Source organism: Monodon monoceros, unplaced genomic scaffold, assembly GCF_005190385.1.
Source record: "Monodon monoceros isolate NGI ecotype Baffin Bay Population unplaced genomic scaffold, NGI_Narwhal_1 Super_Scaffold_12, whole genome shotgun sequence".
Lineage (NCBI taxonomy): Eukaryota > Metazoa > Chordata > Mammalia > Artiodactyla > Monodontidae > Monodon > Monodon monoceros.
Window position 1 is genome coordinate 38,241,499 of NW_021703768.1, and position 24,151 is coordinate 38,265,649.

Here is a 24,151-nt window from a genome sequence, read left to right on the forward strand (position 1 = left end):
GATTAATATTTTCACACAATGGAGAACTGCTTCCCATACTAAAACAGTGTAGCCTCCACAAAATTAGTTGATTCCCCAAACATTTCTGTTAGATACTATTAGGGAGTTAAAGCTCTTGGATGCTACACACCATCACAATCCGAATGCTACCTTTACACTCTGGTATGATGCCAAATATTGAAGAAGATAGGAATTTCATTTTTTTCAGGGATTCTGTGAAAAAGATAGTAAAATAATTTGACTGGCTAATTATATCTCACATTACTATGTTCTTTAGACTTTCAATTTAAAGTTTACAAAGCACTTTCATTTGAATTTTCTTTTTTATTATTAAAACAACCATATGAGCCAAGTAGAAGCTATCATCCACATTTTTTAAATGAGAGAAAAGTGTCTAGAAATGACTTGTGCAAGGTACTCCTGACTTTCATTTCAATTCAGCTGAATTTCCTTTATTTCATATGTTCACCCAGCTCATATCTCCACATCAGTGACCGTGAAAAAAGCAGCACACTGAAATAATCAGCATATTATTGCAAATATTCCCACTGATGACCAACCTTAATGGAAAACCATTTTGATTCCACCACTCCTGACAAATAAGATTATCTCAAAATAGCTACTATTCTCTTCCTTCACAACTGCTTTAAATTATATGAAACTGTGGGACTAGTTTCCAGAAGCATTGCTCAATGTCTACTTTCACTTTAACACGTAACAAGAAAAAGATTCTGCCTCTCTTTTTAAAAAAAATGGCCTAAATGGTAGACGTAACTCAAAATAACCACCAGAATTATATAACCAACCAAATGTATTTCCCTTTCACACTAAGAACACGACTTCTCTAATACAAAATCTAAAGTGTGTATATCAGCAAGACAGAAAGAGAAATCAAAGTAGGTCTCTCTCATCCATTACTCAGTGCAAGTCAAGGGTTCTAATTTTATTTATTCTTGAGCTTTCATAACACAGTTAATAGTGTCTTATAAAACTGACCTTCTATGACAAATTCTCATATATTTCAATGACTGTGCTTTGCTCAATGAAATTTGAATTAACTACTATTTTTGACATAATGCAAGCAAAATTTTGTTTCCCAAAATATTTCAAATTAATAAAAACACTTCTGACATTGTATCTGACTAAAGTGAAAGACTGACTTGCTAGAAACTGACAATAAAAAAGCACATATTTTCCCTCTGTGATTACATATTCAACATTTCCTTCAGAGATGAGCTAAATTTCACCTCATTGCTTGTAACAACAAAATATTCTTGGGTGCCACTGTATCATTTTCCAATTTAAGTCATGTCTCTTCACACCTCCTTTTTGTAGACAGGTGCATCACAGTATGTATACAAGACTAAAAACAGTGACCTTTTCAGTTGAGATAATTACCCAGATAATTAAAGTAACACAGTATAAAGTGTTTTTATGAAACACTCTGGCAGTTGAACTAGAATTCAAGTTTAAAACAGAACCACATCACAAATTTTGGGTCCAGTACTCAGGAACCAATGGCATTCCCAGTTTGCACTCTAATAGCACACAGATGAGTCTAAAATAGCAGCACACGTAATACATGCTAGGTCTGCGTGCACAACGAAATGAAAAACTGATACATTTCTCCAGAAATTCTGGAGAAATGAAAGACTGAATGCACTTTGTCCTAAATTAGCCTGACTCATTTAGTGCTTCAAATCTTTATTGGGTATATTTTGGACAGAAATAATGCATAATAGTATTTATAATGCTTCCAATATTTAGAAAGGCAGTAAGCACACTAAAGGGCCAAGAGTTGAACTGTCTGTTGAGATTTTACATATTTTAAACTAGTGGAGACTTTTATGATAACAATAATGCACATTTCTATAAACTTTATAGTTTCTAAGTATGTTCAACAATTACATCTCATTTGAGCCTCAAAGCCATTCTATGAGATTGGGCAGAAAATCACTATCATCCCCATCTATAAATGATGAGCTAGACTGAATTCATCCATGATTTCTCAGTTCTCTTAGAATATTTCCCAGGCTTACCCACTTGGAAGGATATATACTTTCAAGCTTGGTTTTCAAAGTGGCCACATTTATTAGGATGCCTTATTTAGAGCCTCTCCTCTACCCTCTACCACACTCTCATAGTACATTTCTCTCTTTTGTTTTTTTCTATACTATAAATGCTTCTAATATTGGATTTAAGACATTCTACTGTTTTTCTTGCATGTTTGAATGTTTACATATCTGCTGAATTGAAATTCCCTTGAGGGCATAATTTAACTCATTTAGCAAGTATTCTTGTGCCCATATTTTCCAGATACTATGCTAGCAGCTGAAGATACAGGAAATCTATGGTTTCTGCCCTTCTGGAGCTTAATATATAGTTGGGAAGGCAGAGTTTAAGAAAATTACAAAAGTGATGAATGTTACAAAGCAAAAGCATGTGAGGCTATTTCAGCATATTACAGTTGGAACTAATATTACCTGAAAGATTCGTTAATTCCACCCCAGGGTATCTTAAGTTAAAGTCAAAGAAGTCATAGCAACAAAATGTGATGGATGAATTGGGGTTGGCCAAAGGAACAGAGTTCTAGGAAAAGTGAACAACACTTGTAAAGGCCTTAAAACAGTATATGTGACAAACATAAAGAAGTTCAGACTAGTTAAAAATTAATGAGCAAGGGACTTCCCTGGTGGCCTGATGGTTAAGAATCCACCTGCCAATGCAGGGGACGCGGGTTCGATCCGTGGTCCGGGAAGGTCCCACATGCCGAGAAGCACCTAAGCCCGTGTGCCACAACTACTGAGCCTGCGCTCTAGAGCCCGTGAGCCACAAATACTGAGCCTCCGTACCACAACTAATGAAGCCCATGTGCCTAGAGCCTGTGCTCTGCAACAAGAGAAGCCACCGCAAGAGAAGCCCACGCACCACAACGAGGAGTAGCCCCCGCTCACCACAACTAGAGAAAGCCCGCGTGCAGCAACAAAGACCCAACGCTGCCAAAATAAATAAATTTATTAAAATAATAATAATAATGAGCAAGCAGTTTTCCAGGCTGACATGGTAAAAGAATCAGATTTCAAAGGACCTTGAATTTTGGAATTTGTCCTTATGATACTGAAACACCATAGAAATATTTTCAGCAGGTAAATGATATGGTAATATTTGCTCTTCAAAAATGTCACTTTTGAGGCCCTAGGAAGATAAGCAAGGGAGAATTTTTAAACCTAGTAATGACTCTACTATAAAAATGCAAATGAGAAATGACTGATGTTGGCTTGGACTAGGATGGTGATAGAGAGGACTGAGTGAAGGAATATTAGAATTCAAATCACATTCCAAGAAGTAGAACCAGTAGAACTTGGTTACTGTTAGCTATGGAGAATGAAAGTGGAGAAGTCAAGGATACCTCTTGGATTTCTGAATTGAGCAACAGGAAACAAGAGAGAAGGAGGAGACTTGAAGGGGAAATGAACATACTGAGCTTGAGGAACTCACAAGATATCTCTATAGAGATGTCATGTAGATTTTGGGGCATAAGGGTACATAGTTTGGAAATTTGGGATATGAGTCTAGTTATCAACATATAGCCAAGGAGGCATATAAACACATGCAAAACAGGAACATAGATTGGGCAATGATGGGGCATTAAGAAATTCTAATGTTTTAATATTAAAATAGAGTCCTGGACATTTCAAATTTGATCTTATATTTTAGCGTTAAACTGACATCTCCATGTCAAAAGCATCAGAATTATATTGATCTGCTGCAAGGTACTAACCAAAAAGCATTCACAAAATTATATATCTTACCCCTAACACACACGCGCACACACATACACCCACACATACTTTGTCAATCTCTTTTTAACTGTCTTGACTTAATAATACTGCCTATCCAAATAGAACTCATTACACCGTACGTTAGAACTTCAGGGTGTCTGTTAAAATACCATCTTAAGGGCTTCCCTGGTGGCGCAGTGGTTGAGAGTCCGCCTGCCGAGGCAGGGGTCACGGGTTCGTGCCCCCCTCCGGGAAGATCCCACATGCCGCGGAACGGCTAGGCCCGTGAGTCATGGCTGCTGAGCCTGTGCTCCGCAATGGGAGAGGCCACAACAGTGAGAGGCCCGCAAAAAAAAATACCATCTTAAAAAAACACACAGTATAATACTGAAAACAATTCTCTTGGAATAAAAATGATTTTTTAGAGAATGAACTTAACAAACTCTTTCTTTAACCTGAGGAGAAAGTATAGATAAAGAGAAATAATCTTTACATATATGAATATTCATTGTCATCTATTTTATCTAGACATAGATAGCCAAGCAATTAAGTGATTCTAAGAGAGTATAAATGAATAATTTCAAAAAAGACAGTTTTGGTATTTCAGAATATAGAACTCTGAAGTAATACAACCAATAGAGGACACCTAGTGGTCTTCAGCAGAATCAATATTTGCCTGAAAAAAATATTACACAACTCACACACACACAATAATGTTTTTGTTAGTCAGTGTGCTAATCTGAGAAAGATGACATCGTGAATACTCATATGTATAAATATTATAGGCACACATCAACTTGAATACTTCAAATAATTTCCATATGTCTAATTTCCTTTGAACTTCACAACTGTTCTATTAAGGTTGTAGGCATAAAAAAGTCACTTTAAGCGTTTTTCCCTAGATTAAATAGAAAATAAAAGGCACAATTTGAATAAACATCTATAAGTGCTAATTTCTAGCACAGGATCCATTTTACACCATCACATTTCTGGTGGTGTGAAATACAAAACTCAAATATAATTGTATCAATAATATAATATAATTATATTAACACATTAATATATTATTCTATTAATGATTATTAATTATATCAAATATAATCAATATTTAAATTTTATAATATTACAAAAAATACTTCATATAAGGCCTTATCATATTTTATTATTTGATACAAATATTTCAATGGCAAGAATACTTGGCAAAGATAAACCTCCCTTTAGATATCTAAAAAGTATCCTGCCTGACACTAGCTATATATAAAAAATGCAAATGTGTGATGAATCTCTTAACTGATATTATTAGTTCCATCCTCAGTTGTTTCCAATCCTGTTAACTCCGCAGTATTCTAAAATGCAAATCCCTCAGCTAATATGCCTCAATGACACCTTACTGAGTGAGTCCATCATTAGCACAACTTCTTGTCTATACCTCCAAACTCACTGCCTTTGCAACCTAGGCTCTAGAGATGCAGAACCGTGCTGGGCTGCTTAGCTTCATGTCTTACTGACTGGACTCTTCTGCCCCCTTTTATTCACCTTAGTAATCCAGACTCCAGCTTCAAAATTCAGTTCGAGTATCTCTGAGGCTTTCTTCTCCTGCAAAAAGGGCTGTGTTGTTCACTCCCTCTTTTATGCCATCACTTACCGCACCATCGCTGATTATTTGTTCACATGTCTGTTTTTCCTGCAAAGCTGAGATACGCTTTGTATTCTCATGTTTAGCATCTGCATATAGAAATTATTCAGTAAATGCTTGGGGGCGAAGAATAAATATACCTTTGCAATTATTTAATGGATTTAGAACACGGAGCATTGCCATGTAGTAAGCAGATGGGTATACTCAGATAGCCTATTGTGTTTAGAACTCTATACTAGTGTACAAGGATATTCAAGGGCAAAAAGTTGACCCTGACTCTTCCCTACAGACATTTATGCCCAGGAAAAGAAAAGGAAATGCATATATAAGTAAGTATTCACAACCCAGCTATGGGCATGAACAAATGCACGCAGAGACAGTAGAATTGTTCAGAGTAAAAGTATTGACCATTATAATGCAGTCCATCAATGCAGAATATTTTCTGGAGATGAGTTTGAGCATAAATTTTAAATGAATAATAGAAAAAGAAAGGCTTTCCAAATCTGAGGTGTGGCACATGCAAAATTATCAGAAGCAGAAAAAAAAAAAGTCATTCTCTGCCAGAAGCATTATAAAACTAAAAAACAAACAGAAAATAGCTGTTGGGCGCAAATATGAAGTGACAATGGTGAGACAGGGGAACGGTTTGCTGGAGAGCCTTGAAGGCACAGCAAAGAAACACAGATTTGATGTGATAGGCAATAGGGAACCTCCTTAAGTTCTAGCAGAGGGCAGGTTTAGGAAAACACTGGTGTTTGCTTATGGCAAGTCTTAGAATTCTATGTGTTTTCTACAAAATGGAAGTAGTTATAATATGTATTGCAATTTATAGCAAGAGCTAGTTTCTAATCTAAACCAATTAGAATGCTAAAATTAACCAAAGACAGAAACTGCAGTCTGTATTAGCTCCCTGTAGAATACATTTCCTTATTAATGTTCTGTTGTTAAACATAATTTGTACATAAATCTGCCTCTAAGCCAAGATAAAAATCTAATACTGATTGCTAGAAGGGCATTGCAATGTTCCAGACACATTATTCATCTGAAATTGCTATAGACATATTTTAAGATCAGAGCCACAGCCCTCTTCCTTGCCTCAAAATAAGCAAGTTATTTGTGAGAGGGCTAAAATCTATACAAGGAAAGTTGAGGGGATAGTAAATGAAGAATGAAAAATAAAATATTATAGGTATGTATTCCAAAGCCATAGTTATTATAGGAGTTTCATGTGTTTGCCATCCATTTTTAACACTGCCCATGAAGAATTTCCACTTTCTGTGACATTGAATCCTACAAATAGATAACCATTACAGAGTAATACTTCTCTTTTCAATTACTATTTCCAAAATATCTAATAATTTCAAGGATCATCTGCCTTTGATAAAATGACAGGGATCAGCAGCTATAGCATTCAGTGTTCCTGGAACTCTTCACCTTTAAATAATCTCCTATTTACTAAGCTCTTAATCTACCCTTTATTTCTTCAGTGGCTGGTGATTGTCAAAAATTGTAAATAATATTCCATTTAATTTCTGAGGATTTCCTCACCATATGTCTCTTTTAGGAGGATCACAGAGAACGGGTTCTCTGTGATAGGTTACAAAAGAGCACTCTGGCCCAGGTCACTGACTTCACTTGAAATACAACAATAACAACAACGTTGAATTAAGGGAATGATTTTTTTAAGCCAAAATACAAGAGTGGGAGAGATTCACCTCTGTTTTCGGGCGTTTACAGGAAAAGGAATTTTTTGACCTGATTTATCTAAACAATTGCCACAGATTTTCACCTCACCTGGCCATACATGTAAAGTTTTAGTACAGTGTCAGAGAGCCCTAATTGTGCATCCTAAAGCCATTGATCTTATCATTGCCTCACGAAACCAACTTCCCCCCTGACTTCTTAACACCATGTGTTTCATAAATCAGTTGGCCAAATCAGTTCTTTCCTTCTATATTAACCACTACATTCAACTTTAGCAAGGATAGTAACATAAGGGCTAAATTTTAAAGTTTCTGTATTTCATTCACAATATTTCTCTAATTTATCTGGCTTTGGCACTTCCGGTTGTTTATCAGTTGAACTAATCCAGATCGGAAAAAAAAAATGTCTCATTGAAGATGGAAGCAGTTTCCTATAGAAGGCAGCCACTTTCCTTGGGAATGATTCATTTAAAACGGTGGCAGCTCCCAGACTTCACACATTACTTCCCCAAATTTGCTGAATTTAGCATTAGCCAGCTTGGTACTAAAACACTCAGAACTCAAAGACATGTGGGTGAACCCACATCTTCCTCTGTACTCTTATTCTAAATGCTCATAGAGCAACCTGATTATTTGTTGTGTTTCTACTTGTAAACACATCCTGGTGGCATTTATAAAACCCAGGTAGAGCTTTACCAATTTGGAACCATTCAAGTTTCTTTGTGACTTTGGTTTCAATCACGTAGGTGATGAAATAGTGAATCCGTATTAAATTTGGGTTAATTACTACTGTATTTTTTCTCTGCTTAGCAGTGTTACTAACAGACATTAAATATCCATGATATATGTGATATTATATGGGGATATCATATAATCAGAAAACATTCTTCATGAAGTGAGCTTATGATTCATTTATTATCAAGGTCATTTATTTATAAGAAAGATCTTGCCAACTCACAACTCTAGCTTGAATGGGTTTGGTTACCAAATGTCTGTAAGTGCATATTAAATTGCATTTTACAGTAATGATGGCAGTGAGCTGATGCTCCTGAATTATATCCTGGCATCTTTGAAACACCATCAAGTTACACAGACCTAGGTGTCTGTGACCACTGCCAGGAACTAGAGGACAACGGTATTAAGCAGTGTGCTCTTCTATGACTGTACAGCCTGCCATTTTATCTGGTAGAATGCCATCTGTTCATCCTTCTGCCATTCTCTAGGGTAACTGGGTTCAAACTACAAGACACTGAAAATAGTCACATTGCCCACTGTATTTATAATTGACTGAGTATTTATATCAGTGACTTTTCTTCTCACAGGCTACTCATTACAATATTTTTTGTGACCATGTTTTAAGAAGCAAATATTCAGATTTTATGTTGCTTGGACCACAAAGTTCAGTTAAGAAAAATTTCCTACAATTTTTGATTATATATATAAAATGGTGTAATATTAAGGTATTTCTCATTAAAAGAATATACATGTTATGGTGAGAAGCTATATGGTTATGTGGTTAAGAGCTTTGCCAAGGTCAGGTCAGGTTGTCAAGGTCAGGTTGCCAAGGTCAGAATCCCAGCTCCACCTATTACTAACCCTGTGAATCTGGGCAAGTTAACCAGAGTTATTAGGAAGATTCAATGAACTAATCCATGTAAAGAATCAAACATATTACTTGACATATAATAAGCCATCAATAAATATTAGCTATTTTTTTCAATTATCACCTTGTTTTGATATTAACATTAGCATAATAATGTTTGAAAACCAAACATTTTTTACATGTTAGATGGAATGTGCTATATAGAGACACATTATAAGATGAATCCAATTTCTCAAATGTGCTTCATCTTATTTTAAATATAATCCATATCCATATTTTAAGAATGATCCATTTTTATGTCTTTTTAGCAGTGTCTTATGCAGTGTCTTATTATTGTATGTCATTTCCTGAAATCCTAGGAACCAAAATGTCATCAACAAGCACACACAAAACATTGTTACAGTCTCACAGAAAGCAGAGCTAATGTTCACCGAAGTTCCATTTTATGACTTGTTTAAACCTAAATTCCAAAATATAATTCATCCTAAAAAGCATTTCTGTAGCTAGTAAAGTGGCGATTCATTTCTAGCCAATGTATGGTTTTCTTTAGTGCAGGTTTAGGCACTCTGGAGGCCTCTTTGACCCTCATTTTTATGCAGACAATAAAGTTCAAGTTATAATTAATTTTTTTAAGATACATTTAGAAGGAAAAGAAAATCAAAAAGTTAACATGCAGACTCTGAAATTAGGGACATAACCTCCTTTGCTTGGTGATGGTACATTTAACTCAGATCTTTGGAAACTCCAGTTGGCTGAGCCCTTTCAGGTCCCACCAATTGCCTAAGAACAACAGATGCCCTATTCAGCAAAATATTGGCCAGATTCACTGTATTTATTCACTGTAGTATTTGTGTTTTTTATGTAATAATTTCCCTCCGGGGTATGCTGTTTTTCAGTATTATGAAATGAACTAGTAGAGAGAACCTATAATAAATAATTATAGGCAAAGAATAAGAATGAGCAAAATTATTATACTAAAACCCATCTTTACACATACAACTTGGAAATACTAAAAAAAAAATCTGTTTTCTTCAAACACAAATTCTCTGAAATTTCAATATTAGAGGAAACATATTCCACATTATTTCACAGAGCTAATGATACAAACTAGTTTAGCAATCAGACCCTACAGCTTTGTCAAAGATGGTACTTGATGTGTTAGATAAAACAAACTAATATTAGATATTAAATAAAAACAATCTCCCATGGTGGAAGAGGGGCTGCACTGGTTAAGATAAAAATTTGTTGATTAAAGTAGATTTGCTTTAAAAAAAAAACTAGTATGGAATCTAAAAGAAAAAAAAAATGGTTCTGATGAACCTAGGGGCAGGACAGGAATAAAGGCGCAGACGCAGACGTAGAGAATGGACTTGAGGACACGGGGAGGGGGAAGTGTAAGCTGGGATGAAGTGAGAGAGTGGCATGGACATATATACACTACCAAACGTAAAATAGATAGCTAGTGGGAAGCAGCTGCATAGCACAGGGAGATCAGCTCTGTGCTTTGTGACCACCTAGAGGGGTGGGATAGGGAGGGTGGGAGGGAGACGCAAGAGGGAGGAGATATGGGGATATATGTATATGTATAGCTGATCCACTTTGTTATAAAGCAGAAGCTAACACACCATTGTAAAGCAGTTATACTCCAATAAAGACGTTTAAAAAAAAGACTGAATTGGCATAAGACAAACATTTTACAATCACTAATTTTTTCACTTCACTCACATCCAGTATTTGACAATATCTTTTGAGGATACAAATATACCACTTACATACCAAAAAAAAAAAAAAATGAAATTTTTCTTTTTGAATTTCATAAAACTCATTATACATAGCACAGTTGCTCATTTTGAAAGTTATAGCTTAAATCACATGATATAGGAGCTTTAAAAATGTAAAAGATATGTCTTACCTCTTCCCACTGATGTATGTATCTAATTAACCTTGAAAGTCGTAATAAACGCAAGAGACTGAGAATTTTTGTAAACCTCACAATGCGAAGTGCCCTGGCTGTCTTGTAAACTTCTGAATCCATTCCTTTTTCTACAATGAGAAAGATATAATCCACTGGGATTGATGAGATGAAGTCAACCACAAACCAGCTTTTTAAATAATTCATCTTGATCACTTTAGGGTCCAGGATGATTTCAGAACTATCTTCATTGACAGTCCCAGTCCTGAAATTCATGATCAAGTCCAAAAGGAAAACTGTATCTGAAGCCACATTGAAAATAATCCATGGTGTTGTTGTCTGTTCTGTAAAGAATGTGATTCCAACTGGTATGATGACCAGATTTCCAACCATCATTATAAGCATTATTAAATCCCAATAAAACCTACAATAAATAAAAAAAATCAGATTTTAAGATGTAGACAATGACCAGCCTGTTCTCCCTGCCCCCCACCACCATAAAAATTATTACTGACTTATGGTTAAATAAATGACTAGAAGAACAGAATGTCAGTTTGGTAAATAAGATAGCTCCTTCAGTAGCCATAAAGTTAAATCTAAGTAAAATTAATATATTCCTAAAGCAAGGCATTGTGATTATAGAATTCTAAAAATTACTTTCTATAAAATGTTATAGAAATAAATTCATGAACACCCATACCCCCATTTATCTGATAAAGAAGCAAAAATAAACTCTCCTATAGTTAATATACAATATGGATGAAAACAAGGGAGAAGATCCAGAAGATCTATCTTTAAAAAAGCTACCTTTGAGAAGACTCTTTGGAGGTGTTTTCAAGTACTTTATATGTAAAATTACCAATCATAGATTAGAATAAACAGTAATAAATAGGGCACATGAAAAATATTGGTACTGCAGATTTATCTCTAGAACTACAGATTAGGTCAACCATAAATTCTAGAACCTCCATAGCTTCACAGCACTCCAAATATTTATGCTTTATTCTTCTTAATTTGAAATGAGAAAACTAATTTTGTTCTGAGGCTGAAAATACTTGAACTGACTCTAGGTTTGAAACTAGAATCTAGCTAAAATTTGTACTTTTGTCACTGCTTCATTGAACAACTTTAAATATATTGCCACTATTTTTCCAAACAATACTTTCCTTAAAATTTCTGATTTAATTTTCAACACAGCTATGATTACTAACTACCTTTTGAAACACTCTTATCCCACCTTATATTAAAATTAGGAAATTTATTCCAGGTTAATATAGCATTAATATATAGTTAATATTTATTAATATAGAATAAATTCATCAGAGATTATTGTATTATTCTCATTTGGTTTCTTTCAAAGTCTATTGACACTGTATTTAGACTAGATAATAGACTATACTTGTTACAGTATATACTTATAAAAATAAAGAAACAAATCAACTAATACAACTCTATAGTCATAAAATAGTCTCTGGAAACATGAGCTACTTCATTCTAGTCGAAGGTGTACTCTCTTAGCAGTTGTGTTACAAACATGGTATAAACTTTCATGACATTTCTGTTAACCAAGATATTATTTTACATTAATTCTCCTACTTAGACTATTTGGGCTACATTTTGGTAAGGTATACATTTGCATGAACCTTTCAAAGTTATTATCATTCCTAATTATGAGTGACTCCTGGGTTAAAAGTAGTAGTACAAGAAAGAACTATAACAGTCCCACTCTGCCCTGTTTTCTACCCCCCACCCCAGGATTATATAAAAGATAAATGCTTGTCATTTTGAAGATTTCACCAGTCTTTCCGTCAAAACTTACCTATAGAGTTATGGACAAGTATACAAATACCCATGACAATCATACATCATGCCCTGGCAATTTCAATGAAATTTTTTCTCTTTTTTTTCTCCTCTCCTAATGGAAATGCAAAATGTGCCATTTAATACACTAAGGACAGAGGAGAGATGTAGGGCAGATGCAATATTGTAATAGCTGTTTCAGAAAAAAGTGACATCACTGAACTCTAAAATGAAATTGTGTGTGCCCTGAGGATTTTCACTTTACTGGACACTCTTATCAGTCTCTTCTCTGCCCTCCTCTCTGCTTTCTCCTGAAAGGCTGCTGTTCCCTTGGGTGTTACACATAGCCCTTTTATCTTCTATTCTACACATGCTCTTTGGGCAATATTATACACTCATCCATGTCTTTAATGATTAATTCATAATTGATGACTACAAAAGCATTATCTCCAGTCCATTCCTGTATTCTAAGCCTCCTAATCCTTATAATAGCAGTCTATTAAATCTGTCCCCTTGCATATCTCACACTCATGTCAAACAGCATGCCCAAGCTCAATCTCATCACCTTCCCTCCCACAGACATCCACCAGATATTCCCTGTGTCAGAGAATGGAACAACGCTCTACCTGATTTGCAAGCCAGAAACCTTGGAACCATCCTAGATAACCCCTGGCCTGAAATCTACTTAATCTCATTATTCAATCAATTACCGAGGCTTTTTGGTTCTAACATGTAGATGTAAGTTGTATTCATCCATTTGTCCTTTATCATTCCCACTGCAGCTGTCTTCAACCAGAAATTCTCAACAGTTGCTTAATTTAGAGACAAGTTACTTAAATTCTCTAATCCTAAATTTTTTCATTTGTAAAATAAAGATTATTACAGAACCAAATGTGTAGGGTTTTACAGATTAAAAAAAAAAAAAACACTGTATGAAAATCACAGCTCCTAGCATAGAACAAGCTGTGGCACACGATGCTGGTAGCATACTTAGTATTCCTCTACCTTTCCTTGCTTACCAAAAGAAATCCAATTTGGGGAAAGCAGTCAGGAGCCCTTTGAAAAATACTCACTTTTACATACATGCGTGTATTTCTGTTACTAAGATAGAAGCTATTTTTAAGGAAAACTCACACTCTATCCTTCTTAGTCAACAGAAATGAAAAGGATAAGGTGCCACTCTTTATTTTAGCAATAATGTTTGCCACACCGAAGCTTTTTATGTGGTGCTTACTATGGATTGAAGCCATTAGATATTTAAGTATCAATATGAAGCTCAATTAAACCTTATAATTTCCTTTTAAAGTATCATTGACCATATTTTGCAGTCATAAACACAATTCTATAGACTTTGCATAATATAACACTTTCTTTGGTTAACATGGATTCATTCCTTAGCTAGCCAAGGAAAATACAGTTATCACCCACTCTAGAAGTTGCTTTAAAAAACAGCAATGAATATGTTCCTGAAAACTGACCTCATGAGACTCTCATGCCTCCCTGCCCACGAGTTTCTCTTAGCTTTTTGCTCTGAAAATTTCTCTTGGATACTCAGGCCCTCCCTTTTCCTTAACTCTCAATCTCTATGTCTTGTACATTTTATTACAGAATCGTCTTTCCTACCCACTCCCTCTTTGCATTCCCATTGTTATCTCTCTAGTTTGGGCAGAGCTAGCTCTTGCTTGGAATATCTCAAAAAGTCTCCTGTCTATGGAATCTGATCAATTCTACCTGCCAGTACCAGAGCGACCATCTAACGTGTAACTTACCAGGTCAAAACCATCATGGACCCTCTCAATTAAGTAAAAACATCAAGACATTCCCTGATATAGCCTCCTCCTCCCTTCCCCGTCTCTTCTTTAACCCTTTATGGCAAGTACCTCATAGCTCAAGCAAGAGTACTCGCTCTTACCTTGCCATCATGCACACCTAGGTACACATACAGGAGATATGGTTACTTCCATTCTACCTGTTCCTTTTCGTATCAGCGTTGTACCTGTCCTTCAAGTCCCATTCTGGCAATGAATTTCTTAGTTTTTTTTTTTTTTACAACTTCCAGAGCAACATTTATTTTCAGTATGCTTCTTATTTCACTTTTGCTTTTGTTACTAACTATTTGCCTTTGCTTCCTCCTTGGATTTAAGTTCTTTGAAGTTCAAAACTATATTGTCTTCTGTTTAACTTCTGCATAATGTAGACAGTATCCAGGACAGCAAGTGCTAAGAAGATACATTAATTAAATTTTAAGTGGAAACATACACTTCATGAGGATATTTAAAGAAATCCTTTTTTAATAAGTCAAAGGCCATTAATGCGGTAAATACTTTCCCAATATACCTTTTATATAACTCTAGATTTTTATTCATTGAGGGCTTTTATAATATAGAATACATTAAAATAAATAGGAAACAAAGAGATTAAAAATATGTTCTGAGGTCAGACCGCCTGCAGACTAAACAATTTTGGATTTACACCTGGTTTTGAATGTTACAAAAATCCCCTCTTATTCATATTGCTCTAGGGAGACCGTATTTGTCAAAGATCTTGATTGCACTTTGAAGGCAGCCTAGGGTTCAAATCCTAGTTCCACTAGCTGTATGGTTTGGAGCAGGGTATTTAACTGCTGTGAATTTCAATTTTCTCCTACTACTCTCAGAGCTTCTCTTCCAGGAGGACTGCATACAATGATGTGTGCAAAGCATATAGAACCTGTGATATAGAAGGACAACTTTGTCTGTAAAACCAACACTCACTGCAAAGCCAAGTCTTGACAATTACATAGAATAATAACCTAGGTAATCATTTTTACTTTATACTAAAAGTAGATAGAATATACAAAATAAAATGGTATTTCAGTCATAATTAATAGATCACTAAAACTATGGTCACTTTAATTACTAATAAATAATTTTCACAAATTATTTTTATGTTAAGAATTCATTTCTCCCATAAGTTTTTAGAAGAGAAAAAGTGGCATTGCAAAGATTAGTCCATGATCTTAACTGTGAAGAATTCAGAATTCAGTCATGCTCCTTTCTTTTTACCCACTTGGATCTTTCTCAGGCTTGTGGTGAATAAAGACCACACTTCTGTCCTAACAAGAATTTCACACTCTTTCAGGTTCTCCTGCCCCCTTATGACATCTGCTCTAGTTGAAATAATCTGATGTCAGACGTTTCTACCCCAAAGCCTTAAAGAGATTAAAACAATTCCCATATTTCACTACTGAAGATGCTTATCTTTAAATTTTTGTCTCTAAATATTGAGTAAAAGGTTCTCTTCTCCCCTCTCTCTGATGAAGTAAATATTTGTCATTAAATGGAATGGAGGAAGGGACTTCTGGTCAAACCCTGAAATGGGACCAGATTTATACATGGCTACTCTTTTGCCTGTTGTTGAAATCAACTGATGCGACAAACCTGTCCCACTATTCACACTTGAGTCACTCCTAACAATTATGTCTTTAGATGTCAAACATAAATTGGGCATACACTTGTAAACCAACTTATTTATCAATCTAAACAAATAAATAAACAAATGTCCAGCTGGATTTACTTTTTATAAAACACATAGTCCTTGCAATTATATTTTAAATTTTATTTAAAACTGATTCAATTTTCAAAAGTCCAATTAACAGCCTGATTATTAGGCACATATCTCTTGAATAATAACAAGAAGTGTCTTCTCTTAAATGCTAGGTCCTCTTCCTAGTACTGTCAGTGGCAATTCACCCCACCAAGCCTCAGCAGCCAACACCTGAGCTTTGATCTAATGGGTTCTCAGACATCCTTTGTCACCTTGCAAACATCATTATTTAGAATATTCACACTGGGGTTGACGTTCTGTAGGACATATGCCTATCCTAAGCCTTGCGAAGAAGTTTTCTAGGTCAGGTCTGTTATTTAGTCTAATGCCTTGCTATCTCGCAAGGACAAATTCATTGTCTATGGTGGGTGGGGAGTGAAGAGATCAGAAAACACAGACAACTTAAATATGGGTTTTGTTTTTGTTTTTGTTTTTTTGCGGTACGCGGGCCTCTCACTGTTGTGGCCTCTCCCGTTGCGGAGCACAGGCTCCGGACGCGCAGGCTCAGCGGCCATGGCTCACGGGCCCAGCCGCTCCGCGGCATATGGGATCCTCCCGGACTGGGGCACGAACCCGTGCCCCCATGCATCGGTAGGTGGACTCTCAACCACTGTGCCACCAGGGAAGCCCTAGCTTTCTTAATAAAGATCCCAGTTGTAGGAAAGTTTAGCCTAACTTATGGATAAAACTAACTTAAACCATATTTGAAGACAAATGATTTCTGGTAAATAGCAATTTACCCAGTAAGAACTTGAGATGGGTGGGAGGTACATTATGTTTTAGCTGATCTTATTTATTAAAATGAGCTAATGGGACAGAAATTTAATCCCTACGAAGGTATTAAGATCTGCACCAGTACAGGAAAAAGTAAACATGTTTTTTCTACTTCCCCCTTCTCTGAAACTGAACTTTTTTCTTTGTGTGTTAATCTTCTAAGTGCCAATATTAACAGCCTTATATTGGTCCATGAACTCTTGTTTGTGGCACTTTACAACTTTGTTCACTCCTCCTACTTGAAACTCTCCCAAATCTTCAGTTTCTACGATTCTGCACTTTCATAGTTTCTCACTCATATTTATATATTAGCAGAAATTAATTTTCCTCAAGCTTTACCTGACTTCTCTTCTTCCACCATTCAAGTTGACATTCTACATTACTATCTCATCCCACTTTTCAGCCCTCTATTCACTCGCTCATTGGTCTCGTCAGTCGTCACAGGCTAAACTGATACGGTAATGTAAATTGTTCTCAACTCTATCACTGGCCTTAACCTCTGAGATGGAGTCACGCATTTCTCACTACATCCTGCATAGTTAGTGCCCTCTAAGTGTTCCAGTGGAATAGCCATCTCAACAGGCTGAAATCCAAACCAATGAACCTTACGGCCCCCAAATAATTCTCCTGATATTTGTATGTCTGTTTACTGTAGCATAGCTTCTTCCTTTTTTTATTTTCGTTAGCCAGCCACTAGGCATAAAATTTTAAAATTATCCCTGATTCCTCTGTTGGCCCAGCTCTGACCTTCGATCCTTTGCCCAGCCTTACATTCCTTCTAATACAATAGAAGCTTTTCATTTTGTTCCATTGCCATCATCTTCTATGAAGATTTTATTACATCATTATTCTGCTTACTAATTTTCCTGTTTCTACCTGCCCCAGGAAATCACTTCCTATTTACATCCAGCAGACTTTTCCTATTGCTTGCAAAATGAAGTGTAATCATTCAAAATCCTCTAGAGTATGTCCCAATTCTATATCTCAAAGCTTAACTTTTTGTACATGCATGATCCTCAGCTAAATTAAAAAAGACCCTGTTTTTCAGACTTTTCATCTTTGTCATTGCCCAACAGATGTCTGGGATTTCCTTTCCTAAAACCCAAACTCAACCTCTACACTTCCTAACATTATTTCAATCGTCAACTTAAATGCCAGTTTCTTCACAGTACCCTCTTTTATCCCATCCCCAGATCAGTTGGAGTTTATCTCCTCCTTGCCCCAATTCCTATTTCAATCTCTCTCTGCGATTTCCAGCATTTGAGGGTACCAACTAGTGAACACTGAGTAACTCACCATAATGAAGTATCGGTAATAATTTGATAAAGACCATTTAATAAACGTTGTCTGAAAACACTGCTTTTGTGCTCATTCCAAGCCAAACTCTATGCCAATTTTCTTTACACTTAAATTGCCTAGCAAATAGTATACATGTGTCTGATTTCCCAGTGATCAAATTCCAAATTAATCACATTTATGTTAATGAGGTTTTATTACAATATTATAAGATTTTAATTAAAACACATATGATCATTTGTTTTTTTGGATGGTTTGGAAATTAAATAGGTACAAGCCTTTTTTTACTTCTTCTTGAGTGGTATGGCATATCTTTAAACTATGCTAAATTCTTGCTTTAGACAACAGGAAGAAAGATGTCATTCAAGGGTACTTTCATTATGTCATTCAAATTTACTTCAAATGAAGCCCACAACTTTCATTCCTTTGAACCAAAACATCCACTTATCCATAAATGTCCCACACGAAATACATTTCTATAAGTCTATAGCTTTTTTAAAAAATAAATTTATTTATTTTATTTATTTTTGGCCGCATTGGGTCTTCGTTGCTGCGCACGGGCTTTCTCTAGTTGCAGCGAGCGGGGGCTACTCTTCGTTGTGGTGCGCGGGCTTCTCAGCGGTTGCTTCTCTTGTTACGGAGCACGGGCTCTAGGCGTGCGGGCTTCGGTAGTTGTGGCTCCTGGGCTCTAGAGCGCAGGCTCAGTAGTTGTGCTGCATGGGCTTAGTTGCTCCTTGGCATGTGGGATCTTCCTGGACCAGGGCTCGAACCCCTATCCCCTGCATTGGCAGGCAGATTCTTAACCACGGCGCCACAAGGAAAGTCCCAGTCTATAGCTTTAATCAGAAGTTACAGAATGAAGCAGAACTCCCTGAGAATTAAGCAGGTCTATGCTGCGGTACTCTCCTTATGATGACATATAGATTTTCCATAAAAATAAAAGTCCTAAATGTATAAAAGGTGAGTAGAAAATGTGTAAAATAGCTCCTAGTGTTTAAATTTAGAGTTCTTAAAAAAGTCCAACGTAAACCTACTCCTTAGCTTCTTAGTATTTTTTTTTTAATTTATCACTGAGTGATTTTTAAAACTTTTATTCTCTCCTTTGACAGTCAGCACTTTAATCCTTTAAGGAAAGCAGAAATATTGTCAGAAGTCATGTCAACCAAAATGTGTCCTAGTACCGTTCACTCCAGTATAAAATTCAGTAAGTTGAGTCTATTTTTTAACTGTTTCCAGAGACAGACTAAAGGACATTAGGTGATCACACTGACAGACAGTCCCATGACATAGACAATGAACACACCTTTATTTTGAAGCTCAGTTAAATGACTGTCAGTTGATAAGGGCTTTATATTTGTTGATACACTTTCATCCAACCACTTTGAAATTTTGAAAAGGAAGGTGACTGATTCTTTCTTGTCTAAATACTTAGCTAACTTAACGTGTATTCAGGTTTGGAAGTTTCAATTTCAGAGTAATTCTTCTCTCATAAGCTTCCCACCACATGGCTTATTTTCAAATCATCCATTTTATCTTCCTGTGGCTGATAATACATGTCCCTTGTGTTGCTTGTTACTCTACAGATCTCAATAAATCCTTATCCTCTTTGTCCTTTCTAAGCTGCCGATGCCATGTAGATCTTTTGCGTTATTGCTCCAGTTTGAGGATGCGAGGGAAGGTTCAGAATCAATGTCCAAACACATTATTGTGTCTGGAAGTCTACAAAATGTCTGCATTTTACAGAAGTTTTGGAATGTGCCAATGATTCTCATTTTTATATATAATAATACCTCATTGAATTTTGAAAAGAAAAGCAGCATCAAGGCAATGAAGTGTAAGTAATATTTATTAGATAATAGGCATTTTGTAAACATTGTTTCATTTGATATTCAAAACAACCAAAGAGGTAGGCAGCATAACCTAAATTTAACAAGAGGAAACTGAATCTCATCCAGCAAAAGACTTTTCTTAAATTCTTGTAGACAGGAAATGAGAAAAATTGCTTTGAACCCACGACCAATTCCCATGCTTACACTCCTTCTACACTATTCAATGCGTGAATAAATGATTCAAGGATTTTAAGAGTAGCATTAAAAAACAACAACAACAACTTTCCCACAATATAGCCATATGTTCACCTGTCCTTATCAGTCACCCATCTGAAATGAGAACAAAATTGTTTCATAAGGAAAAGTCTAAACCCTGAAGGAAAGTAGACTGTGGTGCTGCAGATATGGCTCCATGGCTGGGCTTTGGTTTCTGTGCCTTTCCATGCAGAAACCATTGAGAGTTTACCTACATCCCCAGAGAATCAACATGATAGTTCATCTGTCCCTACACCCATATAGGAGCACACATCTTCAAATAAAGGAACTATGGGATTACCTGCTTCAAACTCTTTCTGCCTTGACCTACAAAGATATCTCACTACTGTATAAACCGAAGTTAGTTCAGATGCTCTATAGTTAAAAAGCGCTTGGAAAGCAAGAGTCAAATTTAGTATCAACCAAATATTTTCTCCAAATAGTTACATTATAATAATTCCAACAAATATGTATTGGCTATCTTCCACATAGTACATATTGTTCTAAACATTCTGAGAAATGCACACATAAATTATAAACAAACTCTGCAATCAAGAACTTCCAACTTAATAGGAAAACAAAGACTTGTACTTATTAAATAAGACTAGGAGAGAATTTAAGACATGTTCTAAATAGTACACTACAGGTACTCTGGGTTTCCCAAAGAGAGAAACAATTGGTCAGCTATTTAAAGAAACTATTATTATTAAAGAAACTCAAAGATAGCATTTGCTGAGGAGTTCCTAGGTTGCATTTTACTCACGGCACAAACATTAATTTATGAACATGTATGTGCAGCTTCCTGGGCTCTTCATTATATATACAAAGAGAATTAGACACGGACCCAGTCCTCAAGAAAATAAGGACTAGGGAAGACAAACAATCAATAATGTCTTCTAAAACAGGCTTATAAAAGAGCAATACTGAGGCACACAAAGGAGATAGTGATCAAGTCTTACTCGGGGGAAGGATAGGAGAAGTGGGCAGGATTTCACAGTCAGAGAGTTGATACTTTCCCTACACAACTGTAAAAACTTGTTTTGGTGTATACACTACACCACAAACATTTATTGAGCACCAAAACTGTGCTAGTTTCTAGGTTGCCACTGGGCACGCACTACAGTTGCCACCAGAATACCAAGAGAAATAGACACAAAATAGGGAGGTAAAGGGAATAAATGCCATGAAAAGTTAAAAGGTCTGGTGATGTATTTACTTTTTAGTTAATGTTTTAGCTCCAAGGGTATATCAAGTGTTTTCTCTTCATAAATTTTAAAATTTTGTTTTCCCAGTTAAGATGAAGGACCATGATCAAGAACAGCCAAGAACGTGATCAAATAAAAGCTCAATTAAAAAATGTTAAGTTCTGGGCTTCCCTGGTGGCGCAGTGGTTGAGAGTCTGCCTGCCGATGCAGGGGACACGGGTTCGTGCCCTGGTCCGGGAAGATCCCACATGCCGCGGAGCGGCTGGGCCCGTGAGCCATGGCCGCTGAGCCTGCGCGTCCGGAGCCTGTGCTCCGCAATGGGAGAGGCCGCAGCAGTGAGAGGCCCGCGTACCGCAAAAAAAAAAAAAAAAAAAGTTAAGTTCTGTTTACAGTTATAAATTTTACAGTACCATATTTTTTCTTCAAAATACTTTTTTAAAATAATCAATATCTACTTATCTATTTTAACAGTAGACTTCTGAAGTTAAAGATTAATTTCCACAGGTTTTAGGTTCTATATGCATAAATAGGAATATCACTTCCATTTAGTTGATTTTTTTCCCTAAAACAACAATACCTAAAGATGGTATTTCATACTTGAATTGCATTGAGGTTTTCACCCACTTCCAGCTGCATATTATCTGAGGAGCAGAAGGGGTGATGTGTCAAGGAAGAAAATGCTTCTACCAGGAGCATATGCTCCCAAGTCTGTAACAAGTATCAAGGGTGTGTGGGCAAAGGAGCATTTGCTGTGGAATACTTAAGAATTGAGGACAAAAGTTCTCTAATTGTCTGGGCAACTCACACAAACATTAGGGCATATATTAAGCAGAACTGCCAGTATAATGAGAAATTTTCAGTCACCTATAAAGGAATCAAATAAACACGCACTCCAATCCACTTCAGTCCCCACCAACAACTCATATATGTTTGCTTCTGCATAGCTGTAACTAGAAATGTTTGGCGTCTCTTCATTCATCCCTTCCTTCTTCATTCAGTGGCACTTATTAAACCTTTTTTTTTTTGCTTCAAAAAGGAAATATATTCACAATAGGAGGTTTCTCAGCAGATAACTGAATCCCATTAATAGGTTGAAGTTACATATACTTTTTTATGCAGCCCAGTGACTTGAAGGAAAATGTTACACTTATTATAAATTTACTAAATTCTTCAAGAGGTTTTTGTGATTTGTACATTTCAGTTCACTTTAAAAGATATGGCTTCTACCTTCAGGTAAGTGACAGGTTGGGTGTTTAGTTTCTTCAACAGCTAAACAAGCAAATAACAAAAACATGAAACTTGTGAAGAAATATAATCTCAGACTTCTCTTTGTACCAGAGAGATAATTGAGAAAAAAAAAAAAGACTCAAGAACTTATCTTATATATGTGTCAAAGATAGCAATTCTTGAAACAGTTATTTTGTTGTTTTGTGATGACTAATTCAAAAGTCACGATTCCAAAACCCATCTGGTGCTATATAACAACATAAAGATTAAAAGGAAATACCAACCTATAGAATACTCTTATGAGAATTAAATCATGCCAAAACTGTTGGCAATTTAAAATTGGTGTAAATGTCTTAATTTACATTTCTACCTATCTCTGACCTTTTCTTTCACTAATCCTCAACCTGATCCCAGAGCTTTAGACAGGCTAATTATTTATCCTTCATGCAGCCTTTTCTTAATTTCTTCTGCACAACTGCTCCCTGCAAGAGCTTGGAATACACTTCACACCTTTCTTCTCTTCTTAACCTTCTCCATCCTCAAGTGTACCAGCAACTCCTCTAGCCCAGTCCTGAATTCTCTAAGCCACAGGCTCTCCTCTTTTCCCTCCACCTGTGTGGCACATGAACCTTAGAATGTGTTAAGCCTAATCTAAGAGCAAGCAAGAGCATCTCCAAAACATCTTTTTGGATGGGACTGAGGGGGTGGCAAGCTTTCAGTATGGGAAAGGGATTTAAGAGGATTTGAAGTAAAACTATTTCCTTAGCCAGCACATTGTTTTTGCTGAATTAGTTTAATTATGGGTCGATAAAAAATAACAATGTATCCTAAAGAGACTTAACACTTCACACAAGATTGCAAAAATCATTTGGGTGGGCATAAGCTCTCACAAGCCATCCCTTGATATTTTTATGGAGAGCAATGATCATTCTATTGCATTTGAAGAAAACCTGCAACAGGGCAGTGCACATAGTAAGCCCTAGAGAAGCATTCAGGGACTGAATGAAGAAATCACCTCCAGGCTTGGCCAGGTGCCCCAAGCATACAGTCCCTAAGTACCTTGGCTTTTCCTTCACACACAAAAAAATGCTTTGTATTTTTATATGCATGTGGACGATTTTTCTAAGGCCTGTTTCTCCAGCTACAGTGGATGTACCATGGTCAGGAACTTCATCTATTTCTCCTTTCCATTATGTCTCCACTGTCTAACACAATGCCTGCAACTAGAGTGAATTCTCTAAACATCTACTGAATAAAGGAATACATGAGTATTCAGGGCCTTAAGAAACAAAGGCACTGTAATGGAATTTCGGTGTACAAGTATCGGTCCCTTGAATGTTTTATTGTTTTGGACACATTAATATCATAAAAATATGGACAAACTAGAAAACGTCCAAAAAAGAATAAGGAGGAAAAGATAATTAAAGAAATGGGAAGCCTTACTTGTGTGGAAAGACTCAAAAAGCTGAATACGTAAAACTTGGCTAGATTAAAACTCCGAAGAAATGTGAACAGATTCCACACATTCTTGAAACTAAACAAGG

General features: G+C 36.1%; 1 protein-coding gene across 1 annotated transcript in view; it reads right to left on the bottom strand.

Annotated features, from left to right (window-relative positions):
- Positions 1–24,151, bottom strand: part of HCN1 (hyperpolarization activated cyclic nucleotide gated potassium channel 1) — a 368,096-nt gene that overhangs the window by 308,485 nt on the left and 35,460 nt on the right. Inside the window, exon 2 of the mRNA XM_029217880.1 lies at positions 10,637–11,060. Within this exon, the coding sequence (XP_029073713.1) occupies positions 10,637–11,060 (424 nt within the window). The remainder of the gene's footprint in view (positions 1–10,636; positions 11,061–24,151) is intronic.